Here is a 12,272-nt window from a genome sequence, read left to right on the forward strand (position 1 = left end):
CATTTGATGCTTGCTGAGTCCTGTAGGGCATCTTACCAGACAGGTCTGCCTCTTCTTGGTGCTGAAGGTTAGTTCAAAGAAGAGATTATAAGAAATGTGCCTCAGGCTAGAGAGATGGCTCAGCAGTTAAGAGCACTGACTGCTCTTCCAGAGGTCCTGAGTTCAATTCCCAGCAACGATATGGTGGCTCACAACCATCTGTAATGGGATCTAATGCCCTCTTCTGGTGTGTCTGAAGATAGTTACAGTGTACTCATAAATATAAAATAAATCTTAAAAAAAAAAGAAAAGAAAAGAAAAAGAAAGAAAAAAATGTGCCTCACCACAACAGCTTCCTGGACCTGGGAGGAAACAGAACTGGCAAGATTTTAGCATGGACATGCTCTCCTCAAACTGAGTTGGCTTTGTGGGAAAGATTGCTGTTGTATTTTGTAGGAACCCAGATGGAGTCTGTCACACAGTCGTATAACATAAAAACGTGTCTAAATCTAAGAAAAAACAACAGCCTTTTTGCTTGTGGGTCAGATTCGCAGCATAAGAATCTGTCACCATATGCACACAGTCTGGTATTTCAGATAACAAAAGTTGTATCTGACATCTTTTGTGCATTTACAGTCCTGTGTGTTATGAGCTTTGCATGAGTTTAGTGGTCCAAGGGAACTTAAGAAGTTGGTGGTAGTATAAATAAATACTCCATTTAAAGATGTTCAGATTGAGGCTCAGTCTGCCCACTAAACCAGGCAAGAGAGACGTAACTCAAAGTACTTGTCAGTCTTTAGAATGGAGTTGGATCATAAGCTAAGGTTTCTCCGATGTCTTCATTTCTGATCTATGTGTTAGTGGCGCACATTCAACTCAGGCTGTGGAATCAATATTATTTGTTCTGATGGTTTCTCTGAGTAATGTGGAGTTCAGTTGCAGAGTTAGTGTCTCTGTGAAAGGTGGAGTCTTGCATCCTTTTGTTTTTTCCCCTCTTAAACATAAATTAAATCAACATGGCTGTGCAACCACGCAAGAAGCAGATGTTTGAAGGTTCATGGTTGGATCTGTTTCTATAAAGTTCCCCCTTCTGTCATTTCATTTGCTGTTCAATTGGCCCCAGTAGCTGGCTTGCTCCAGGCTGGTGTGTCAGGGCAGTGCTAGGCCTATTGTAGAAAACTTTGTGTACTTCCATGGAAATCTGTACCAGGAGGATCTAGTGGACAGCCAGTATCATTCAGTGTGCAGCCTGCTGACCTCGGTTCTTCTGTTTTGTTAGACATCTTCCTGGGGTTAGTGTGTGCAACTTGATACTGCACAGCCGGAACCTCTCACAATTGTCTACTTCATGTTTGTCTTTCTAAACTCTTATTCAGACATTTGACTCTGAAAGTAATCTAGTACCATCCACATGTATGATGCAGACCTCTCCCAACACCTGACGATAGAACAGCAGTTCTATATTATATAATTCATTATAATTCATTATATTTATATATTATATTATAATATATACTATATATTATATTATAATATATACTATATATTATAATATATACTATATATTATATAACTACATATATAATACATGATATATATAATATATATTATAATTTATATAATTCATATAGTTCATTATCAATATAATGTTGGTATACCTGGTTTCACAGTTAGGAAACCACAATATTTTATCTTCTCAAATCGATTTCCCTTTAGAATAATTTTATCATAAGTGTCCAACATCTTCTTAACTCTACATATGCACCCAAGTTTCCAAAAAAAAAAAAATAATAATGTCTGATTACATGATCCTGACTGATCGCTTTTCAAAACTAGGAGAAAATAAACCTTCAATTTTGAAAGACAGAAGACTTGAAAGATGGAAGGAGGTATTTCAGAGACACTGTACAGTGACAATGTCTGCCTTGTTTCTGTCTAACTCTGAAGAGTTTGAACGAAGGTCCTCAGTTGAGATACTGTGTAGTTACAGAAGCTTTTCCAAGCAGAATCTGAGTTGCTGTCAAATTCCCAGTTATTGAAATGTTAACTTCCAGAGCCCAGTCCTCATGCCTTCTCTGGTTACACTCAGTGAGTTTTCGACAGACACAGAAGCTGACAACAGGAGCTAATGTGTGCGTGTGTGTGTGTGTGTGTGTGTGTGTGTGTGTGTGAGAGAGAGAGAGAGAGAGAGAGAGAGAGAGAGAGAGAGAGAGAGAGAGGCAGAGAGAGACAAAGAGAGAGACAGAGAGAGGCAGAGAGAGAGAGGCAGAGAGACAGAGAGAGGCAGAGAGACAGAGAGAGAGAGAGAGAGAGAGAGAGTTCAGAGTCTCCTGAATGATGGTAAATCTTGTTTTGCTCCTGTTTGTATGATATGACAATTCCCCTTCCTGTTAAAGAAGTCACTGAATGTATTTACTATATAAAGATCATTTTGTCTGTGGAAATACTTTTTATTGTTCTGAGTCACTCTGGTGTGTGGAAATGTAGCATGCATTCCAGAACAAAGATGAGGTGATGTGTTTATTTTTCTTTATACCCTCTTTTAATGTTTTTGAATGCATGAATGTCAGTATTGTCAAACTATTTCCATATTTTTATTAGTTTAGAAACAACTTCTGTAGTGATGCTTCTTCGGTGACAATCTGTTCTATGTTCTGGGCATTTGGCAGGGACGCCCGGGGTGGTGTGACCTCTTGTTTTTCTCTTCTCCTTGTTCATGTCTTTTTAATAGATGCTTACTGTTTTAAAGGTTACAGAGACCTTAGAAAATATTAAAACTGCTTTTGTTGAGCTGCTGGAAGGATGTGAATTAAGTTGTAAACTCCTGAGGGCACACTCCTCTAATCCCAGTACTCAGAGGAAAAAGTACAAGGTCATGAGTTCAAAGCCAACCAGGGTTACTTGGTGACAAGCTGTCCCAAAATAAAATAATTTTTAAAATTAAAAATAAGTAAGCCTCAGCCATATCGTTCTCTGATTCAGTTCAGAGTGTCTCCATGATGGCTAAGTCCAGACCCAGAGAGTCCCTGAACTTCACTTTCCAATATTCTTCTGTTTTGTTATAGTTACTGTTATTTGTTAATAACCTCTAGGGAACTAAGTTTAAAAAAAAAAAACACATGAATATAAATTTTAACAACAGGACATCTGAGAAGCCATGGGTAAATGACATTTTGGAAAATATTTTCAAAAAGAAACCAATGGCTATCCTCCCTGCAGACTGAATGAAATACTGAGTTATCATCACTGTTCATTAGTATGCCTAGTGTTTGAGATTTTAGCCATCTCACTTGGACCTAAAATTAATTCGTGCACTTTCTTACAAGGACAAGAAAACTGGGTGATTGGCCTCCTGCCTCTCAGTGTTCTAACTAGTCAGCCTCCAACAGAGCCCTAACTAGTTAACCTTCTTAGGCAAGACAAACTATAACATTAAGTCAACGTTACACTAGAACAGTGGTTCTCAACCTGTGAGTCGCAACCCCTTTGGAGTCAAACAACCTTTTCAACAGGAGTCACATATCAGATATTTATATTATGATTCATTACAGTTAGAAAGTAGCAACAAAAATAGTTTTATGGTTGGGGGTAACCACAACATAAGGAACTGTTATCTAGGGTGGCAGCATCAGGAAGGTTGAGAACCAACTGTGTTAGAAGGAAAACAAAAGAGGTTTTGTTTTGTTTTTGAGACAGTGTATCATTCTTTAGACCAGGCTGGCCTTGAGGTCACAGAGATGAAACAGTGTATCATTCTTTAGACCACACTGGCCTTGAGCTCACAGGGATGCTCCTCCTCGCCCCCAACCCCACCCCCAGGTAGCCTCCAAAGTGCTAAGATAACCAGCATGAGCCACCACACCCAACTCTTTATAAACAGGTGCTTTCTAGCAAATAATTTCTCCTGTTAGAAATGATGGTGACTGACCCTGCCCTCTGCTGTATACCACATACACTCCTATATCCACAAGAATGAGTGTGTGTGTGTGTGTGTGTGTGTGTGTGTGTGTGTGTGTGTGTGTATGTGTGTGTGTGTGTGAGAGAGAGAGAGAGAGAGAGAGAGAGAGAGAGACAGACAGACAGACAGACAGACAGACAGACAGACAGAGACAGAAAGAGAAACATAGGGAAACAGAGAGAGAGATAGAGACAGAGAGACAGAGAGGAGATTTAGTGCTGAGAAGTTGTGGAGAGTTGGTTTTTCAAATTGGGAAGTGGTCGATATTAATACAAACTGTTTGATTTTTCAACAGGTTGACATGATGAAAGAGGCTTTGGAAAAACTTCAGCTCAACATAGTAGAGATGAAAGACGAAAATGCAACCTTAGACGGTGGGGACGTCCTGTTCACAGGTATGTGTGTACCGATCTTCTATTCTGATGTCCGATGGTGGGGTGTCTTCTTGTTCCTCTATTCTAATACCCAACCAGTACTTGCTTGTTTCACTAACATGTTTCTTTAGTCATCAAGTCAATGCTAAGAGCAGAGATCTTAAAAGTTCAGAAAGTCACAGTGAGGAAGAAAGAGTTGCCTTCGGTCCAGAGATAAGGACTGTGACGTCTAGATACATTTCAGCCTTCCTCGCCATGCTGCTCTTCTTCACCAGCCATGCTGCTCTTCTTCACCAGAACGTTCACATGCATAAAGTGTTATTCTTTAGAGGGACAGTGTTAATATGTAACATGGTTTTGTACAATTGACTTTATATACTGCATAGTATTTCCATTATGTAACCATATACTGGGTGTCTTAGTCTGGATTCCCATTGCTGTGAAGAGACACCATGACCAAGGCAACTCTTATAAAGGACATTTAATTGAGGCTGGATTACAGGTTCAGAGGTTCAGGTCATTATCATCAAGGCAGGAAACATGGTGGCCTCCAGGCAGGCATGGTATAGAAGGAGCTGTGAGTTCTACATCTTGATCCGAGGCCTCCAGAAGAAGACTAATATACAGGAAGCTAGGAGAAGGATCTTTTTTTTTACTTGCCTCGAGTTTATTGTTGGTGGGTCACAGCAGTCCATCTGTCTCCACATTGGCAGGAGCCTTTTCTATGCCTTCACAGGGGCCTGGGCTAGAGCTAAAGTCTGGGCCTTAGCTGGAGCTTTGGCCTCTGCCTTGGTTTGAACCTTGGGCTTTGGTTGGCAGAGCCTACGACCCTTGGCCATGTAGCTTCAAATCCGTTTCCCAAGCTTGGGGTGAGCGATGAAAGCCAGGCAGCTGAGTTTGCGGCTGGGGCCCTTTGGCATCTTGGGCTTGATGGCCTGAGGCTTCACTGGGGCCTTGATGGCTTCTGCACGTGCACTCACTGCCTTTGCACTGTTGGCCTGCATCATCTTCAGGCCTTTCTTGTGCTTCTTGGCAAAGCGCATGTTCCTCAGGAACTTGGGGTCAACCCTCTTAAGAGATTTGTATCTTTGTGACCAGGGTTTCTTGATGCCATTTCTGTGCCATTTGTGGGACTGGTTGTTTGTAGTACGGTTCTTGGACTTGGCCATGTCTGCACGGTAACCAGTGCCTCCCACAACGGTAACCAGTGTCTGAGACGAGAAGAGAAAGGAGGAGGAGGGTCGTAAGGCCCACCCCTACAGTGACACACCTCCTCCAACAAGGCCACACCTCCTAATAATGCCACTCCCTGGGCCAAGCATATTCAATCCACCACACCCAGTTTGCACTTTAGGTTCTTAATTCAAAATTAGAATCATTTACAAATAATTTCTTTCCAGATGGCAAAATGAATTCAAGATTTTTTCTATGCAAATTGATTTGACTTTGTGCCAGCATAACTCAATGAACTATAAACGTTAATATGATTACTGGTCTAACCAGAATCCATATATGATAGCTACTAAAGAAACAATAATTATAGCATTTAACCTTTCAACTTCTTTATGTTGATGTATTATTACATAAAATCTCCATTCTTGGACACATTCTGGTTATAATTTATAGTGAGATTTTGTTTGCCCCTAAAGATCAAAGAATTTCACCAATGTAATCCAAATATATACATTGGACCTGGAGGATTGGAGAAAGCAGCCTCATGTGACCTACAAGCACCAAGCTTTTTGGGAGTAAGTCCAAGAGTTTAGCAGATGAATTATATACATACATACATACATACATACATACATACATTCATACACACACACACACACACACACACACACACAGCCAAAGTATGGTGACCTGTGTTATTTAGAAAATGCCTTGATTTACTAACATTTAGGTTTGATAAATATTCCTGGTGAAGGAGGACAGAGAGGAGGAAGAGGCAGCTTTAATCTGTGATGCTTTAGTGCCGTCTTGCTTGGTGGCCTATGTCTGTGACTGGAGCCATTGTATTGCCCGCCTCAAAGGGTCAATATGCACACTATGGCTTTTGCGAACAGCATCCAGTGATGCTGGGGCTGTCTGACACAGGGTAGGACCCTGCCTCTGGATTTCAGTTACATGTACCTTGAGCCCTCAGTACACAGAATGAGGGTATCAGAGGAACCAACCATGCATCCATAGCCCTGGTTGTCCCTGAGGCAATTCAGCCACTCTCTGAGTCTCCCCAGGAGGAGCCCTCAGGACAGTCTCCTGTCTCCCGTGGACAGTACTTTCTCTCTTTTTGACAGAGCAGAGCAGCAGCCCGTTTCCTCTTAGGAAATGGCCTTCTGTGAGAACTAGGTGTGTAAGTCATGCTTCTTCACAATGCAGTGCTTTCTTACCAGAACATATGTCTACAGCAATATAACTTGTGGGGAACAGGTTCAAATGTCCTTAAAAACACTGCTCAAACAAGGCAGTCTGTTTACAGCGAGTTAATATGAGATCTGAAGAGTGCATCTGCAGATCCTGACAGTCCCTCAGTGTGGGCCACACCATACAGCAGGCATCTCTTCCTTTGACCAGAGTTCTTCCCATGGCATGCCAAGCTTTGCCTCCCTGCACATGGAGACCAAGCCTGATACTATCTGAATCTTGCCTTACTCATTCAATAAGTTTCTATCTTAAGACTTATCCTACTCAAACCTGAGGAGAGGGCCTGGGGAGGTGACTCGGTGGGTGAAGCATTTGCCTCTGGAGGCTGAGGATCTGAGCTTTACTCCCAGAGCCCACATAAAGCCAGAAACAGAACCATGTGTCTAGAATCCCAGAGTGTCTACAGTGAGAAATGGAGACAGAATTCCCAGAAGCATGGGGGCTGGTTGGCCTGGTTTCACAGTGATGAACAAGAGATCCTGACTTATTCAAGGTAGACAGATGGTAGTTCAAGGATTTAACACCTAAGGTTGTCCTCTGATTTCTACACTTGAACCCCCATTGTCTCCCTCATTCCTCTCTCATCTCTCCTTTGAGAAAACATTTGCCATAAGTTAACATTTCTGATATATACAAGTTAGCTCCTTGGTTTTTAGATCGGCAATGCAGGGTGAGAGATACAATCCGAAGCACTTCCAGCGTGTTCTCTGTCTCCTTCTTCCCATGAGTCAAACCGTTATTAATAATTCATCAGGAAATGGACAGAAGGAGAGCATTTTCCAGTTCCACTTCCTGCTGGGAAATCTGTCTGTCAAGCCAGCAGCTACTGGCAAAAACTTGTTTCCATTTAATTTCCCTTGAATAGGTAACATCGACTTACCCCTTTATTTATTTATTTTGTGAAATACAGACTTATATAACTGAGTTATAAATGTGTACATGCTGTTTAAAGACCAGTAAAAAAAATAAGTATACCCACTCCCAGCTTATAAAACAGAATCACACCAGGACTACAGAAGCCCCATGTAGTTCCCAGTTCCTCCCACTCCAGCCTTCTTCACTGTCCTGTCCATCCTTGCCTGGTCTCTCTTTGAAGTCTGTCTCAGTATTGTATTTAATGTTGCTTTTCTTGTAAGTTCCTATTGCTGTAGTGTCCACTATATGAATTCTTGGGTGATTTTTCTACTTTTGACTTGAGTTGGTAGATGTAACTGGCAGGTTTTTACATTGAGCAGTATTCTATGAAAAAGAATATACCACCAAATATGTATCCATTTTACTGATGGTGTATAGTGCGATAGTTCTTGGATTTTGTCTGTCGCTGCCTTCAGTGCTGCTATGACTATTCCGGTGTATGTCTTCTGGGCTCATGTACGGGAGATGCTCTGTAAGGCCCACACTTGAGTTCTGGGTTCTAGGGTAGACTCCTCTCTTGCTTCAGTCTGGTGGTTATCTGGTTTTCCTTCATTTCAACTTTCTGATACTTGATCAGTCTTGCATATCAGGGATAAAACCAAGCCATCATTATTCACTTGTGTATACTGGGTTGAATTTAGTTTGCTGATATGTTTAAAACTTTTGTTTGCATGGCCTATACATTTTCTTTTTTTTTTTTTTTTTTCTTCATCTGGTTTTGGTAAAACTGTTATATTACCCTCAGAATACTGTACTGGAGGAAGCCTGGTATCTTTCTATTCTCTGAAATCAATACAGTTTATGTTGTGTATCCCTTCGGCTTGATAAGGCAAGTGCATACTAGTTCCTGGTCCACTCTGAGCGGGGAGCTTTCAGCCTGATTCGGTTGCTTCAATGCTCATTGCTTAGACTTTCCAGGGCCCATATTGCTGAGTCCCATCTCCTGGTCTTATCTCCGTCACCTCTGTTTTCACAATGTTGGCTATAAAGTCATCCTTTGTGTCTCTTCAAACTTCATAGCAGCCGCAGTTAGACTCCCTTTCAGTGGTGATGCTTGTGTGAACTGGCCTCTCTCAGTTCCCTCCTCCTCCAGAAGTTTGTTCATTTTATTAATCTTTTCAAAGGGCCAAATATTGGCTTTTGTGAACCCTTTCTCTAAAATGTTTCCTTTATCTTTCTTTGTTTTCTTCTTTTAACTTTCTTCATTTATACCCTTATTCTTTTTCCCTACATAACAAGGTCTCTTGTAGCCCAGGCCAGCTTCAGATTCACTATATAATTGAGAATGAACTTGAACTCCCAATCCTCCTGCCTCCAATTTCCAATACTAGAGTTACAGGCTTGCTCCTCCACACCCAGGGAGAATCTCTGATTGATATGAGTACTTCTTATACCATTTAGGTCTAAATGTCTTCTAAATTTCTGTTATAATTTAATCATTGACTTATTAATAGATAAAAGTGGATTTATTTTTAAGGTGGTTATTGTAAGTGTGGAGACTACCATCTTCTACTGTAGTTATGGGGGGGGGATCATTTACCCTATGTTTCCCTTATGAATTATATTTCTTTTTTTGGGGGGGGGGCGGGGTTCAAGACAGGGTTTCTCTGTATAGCCCTGGCTGTCCTGGCACTCACTCTGTAGACCAGGCTGGCCTCAAACTCAGAAATCTGCCTGCCTCTGCCTCCCAAGTACTGGGATTAAAGGTGTGCGCCACCACTGCCCAGCATGAATTATATTTCAAGTAGATCAATGTTTTCCTTCTTAGAATTCTAAATGGAAATACAGATCCCTAATAAAATAGTGAATCTGTTCCTGAGCATCAGTGGAAACCACTGTACGGAAGCTTAGTGGGGGATTGGGCCAGCGTCACTGAACACACTTGATCGTTCTAGTCCCACCAGACTCAAATATTTGTGACATTAGTCACATGCTTGTGTGAAGCAATGGACATATGAACCCCACTGGAAAAAGAAAAGTTAACTCACCACCTCCAGGAAAGTATCAATTCTCTGAAAATATGAAGAGTAAAGGAACATTGTAAATGCTAAATGATATTAGGAAGCCATTCGCCAAATCTGGAACAGAGGATTTTTGATTTGATGAAAAGCCTGTTGTCTCTCACAAGTAATTAAAATAGGAAAGGAAAGGAGATTTGATTACTATTTATTTTTACATTTTGTTATTTCTTTCATTTTTCATACAGTATATTTTGATCATATCCTTTCCCTCTCCCAAGTTCTCCCAGAATTATTTAATTATTAACTGTTCCATGTGTATGGGGGTTTGTGTGTGTGCCTGTGTGCTACATGTTGCCTGGTACCTGTGGAAACCAGAAGAGGACACTGGAATTCCTGGAGCCATACTGTTGAGATTTCATGAGTCCTGTCTAGATTTTCCTATCAGGTCTAGAAATCGCTCCCAACTGACATCCCATTCCTCTGGCTCCTAAAATCCTCCTGCCCCATCTTCAAGGTGTTCCCTGAGACATAGATATAGGGGGGATATTGACAGCCATGTTAAGGGTACAGTAAAAAGGCAGTGAGTCATCTCCTACATCTGGGAGCCACCGTCCTGCATCACCAGACATTGTCCATCCTCCAGGGCCGAAACTCCATCACTGTTCACCCACCACTCTATCCACTTACGCCTTCTCCCAGCTCCTAGCAACTGCTGAGCTAATTTCCATCTCTGAGTTTGAGAAGCTTATTTAAGGGTAGTCTTTTGAACCCGTTTTTGGAATGGAAACAGGAGTCTCTCTGGAACTTTCCCAGTGGAGAAGAGAACCATGGGATACTTGAAGTCCATTATTTGTAGACACAGAAACAATATACAATCCCCACTGACTCACTGTGTTCCATCACATCTATTACAGGCAGAGAATTTTTTGTGGGACTTTCTAAAAGGACAAATCAACGAGGTGCTGAAATCTTGGCTGATACTTTTAAGGTAGGTGAAGTATCATTTGCGCCTGGCTCAGAATAATTGCTTAATAAATATTCATAGCCCCATTGAGTCAATACGTCATGAGTAATTGTGTTTATATTTCACCAGCTTTACAAAATTATTCTTAGTTTTGTACATTTACTAGACGTTTTAAAGACTATTAAATTCAAGTTTCTCCATAATTAGGATCCATTGAACTCTGTCAGGAACAAGAAAGTTAGTGTGTTCACCTTCTGGCTTTCCCAAGTGCATAATCCTACAGATACCAGCACATGTTTCTGACAAAATCACTTTTAAAAAATAAAAATCTGGAGTCCCAGATATGTCTAATACAAACATGATTTTCAGATTAAAATCTGAGGATCTTCTCTACTGGGTGTGTACTGTGTACTGGAAACCATACACAGTATTGCATATGCCTTCTCTAAAGGTCCCTTTACTGGTCGTGAAAAGAATGGTTCACAAGACTGCTTAGTAACAGATACAAACATACACTCATACACACACACACACACACACACACACACACACACACACACACTCACTCTTCCAGGAAACTTTGTTCCCTATGAGAATGTGAAGCTCTGGCTGATCCAGTGTCCACAAGGGATGCAAACAACCCTCCCAGAGTAGCCTGCCCCACTGGCCAGCCAGCCAGCAGAGCTGGTAACACAGTCAACTCTGGAAGGAAACTGCTTTCTTCTTACAAAGCCGTCTTGGTTCAGCTGGTAACACCAATACCTGTGAGTCAGGTCCCCCAGTTCCCTTGCTTCCCCCACTGCGGCTGGCAACCTTCAAGAGAGCAAGCATGATTCCGGCAGCTTTCAGGCAGTCTTGAGAATCACTCTGGAGTAACAGCCCTCTTGTGTTTCCTTCCATTTGTCTGCACAGGACTACGCAGTCTCCACTGTCCCTGTGGCCGATTCTTTGCATTTAAAGAGTTTCTGCAGCATGGCCGGGCCCAACCTGATTGCGATAGGGTCCAGTGAATCTGCACAGAAGGCCCTCAAGGTAAACACAAAACTGTGTTCCCAGGTGCAGCAGGCTGGACACCAGGCAGCGGCTCAAGTCCAGAATGGACAGGCACATGAGCCGCCTGTGATACGTTCTGTGTGCGCTGATACTCATTGGGGCGAAGAACTCCGAGTGTGTGGCAAGCCATTCTTTTTTTTTTTTTTTTTTTTTTTTAAAGATTTATTTATTTATTATATATGAGTACACTGTAGCTGTCTTCAGACACACCAGAAGAGGGCATCAGATCTCATTACAGATGGTTGTGAGCCACCATGTGGTTGCTGGGATTTGAACTCAGGACCTCTGGAAGTGCAGTCAGTGCTCTTAACCACTGAGCCATCTCTCCAGCCCCCGCAAGCCATTCTTTAAACAGCAAATTCATCATTTCTACACTCTGGAGATAAAAGATTTTGCCACTAGCCAGGGATCTCTGCAGTGCTTTCTCTCTCTTATATAGGGGAATCAGCACACTAAGGGCTTGTGACAATATTCCCATCCTTTTGTCATGTGTGTATACCACTTCACAATGGACTTTTAGAAAATTGTGGTTCAGAAGAACCTGTAAAACTTGCCTTCTTTGCTTTTAATTAGAATGATAAATTTTAGCATAGGAAATGCCCTCACTTTCTAGGTGAAACTAGGGAAAAGCCCAGGAATATTAT

The 12,272-nt window shown here is 41.6% G+C and overlaps 1 protein-coding gene across 1 annotated transcript in view; it reads left to right on the plus strand.

The window, feature by feature from the left end:
* The window catches only part of Ddah1 (dimethylarginine dimethylaminohydrolase 1), a 129,928-nt gene that overhangs the window by 82,431 nt on the left and 35,225 nt on the right, over positions 1–12,272 (plus strand). Inside the window, exons 2-4 of the mRNA XM_034499875.2 lie at positions 4,233–4,332; positions 10,526–10,599; positions 11,488–11,607. Coding sequence (XP_034355766.1) covers positions 4,233–4,332; positions 10,526–10,599; positions 11,488–11,607 — 294 coding nt within the window. The remainder of the gene's footprint in view (positions 1–4,232; positions 4,333–10,525; positions 10,600–11,487; positions 11,608–12,272) is intronic.

Source organism: Arvicanthis niloticus, chromosome 4 (genome assembly GCF_011762505.2).
Source record: "Arvicanthis niloticus isolate mArvNil1 chromosome 4, mArvNil1.pat.X, whole genome shotgun sequence".
In the NCBI taxonomy this organism is placed as follows: domain Eukaryota; kingdom Metazoa; phylum Chordata; class Mammalia; order Rodentia; family Muridae; genus Arvicanthis; species Arvicanthis niloticus.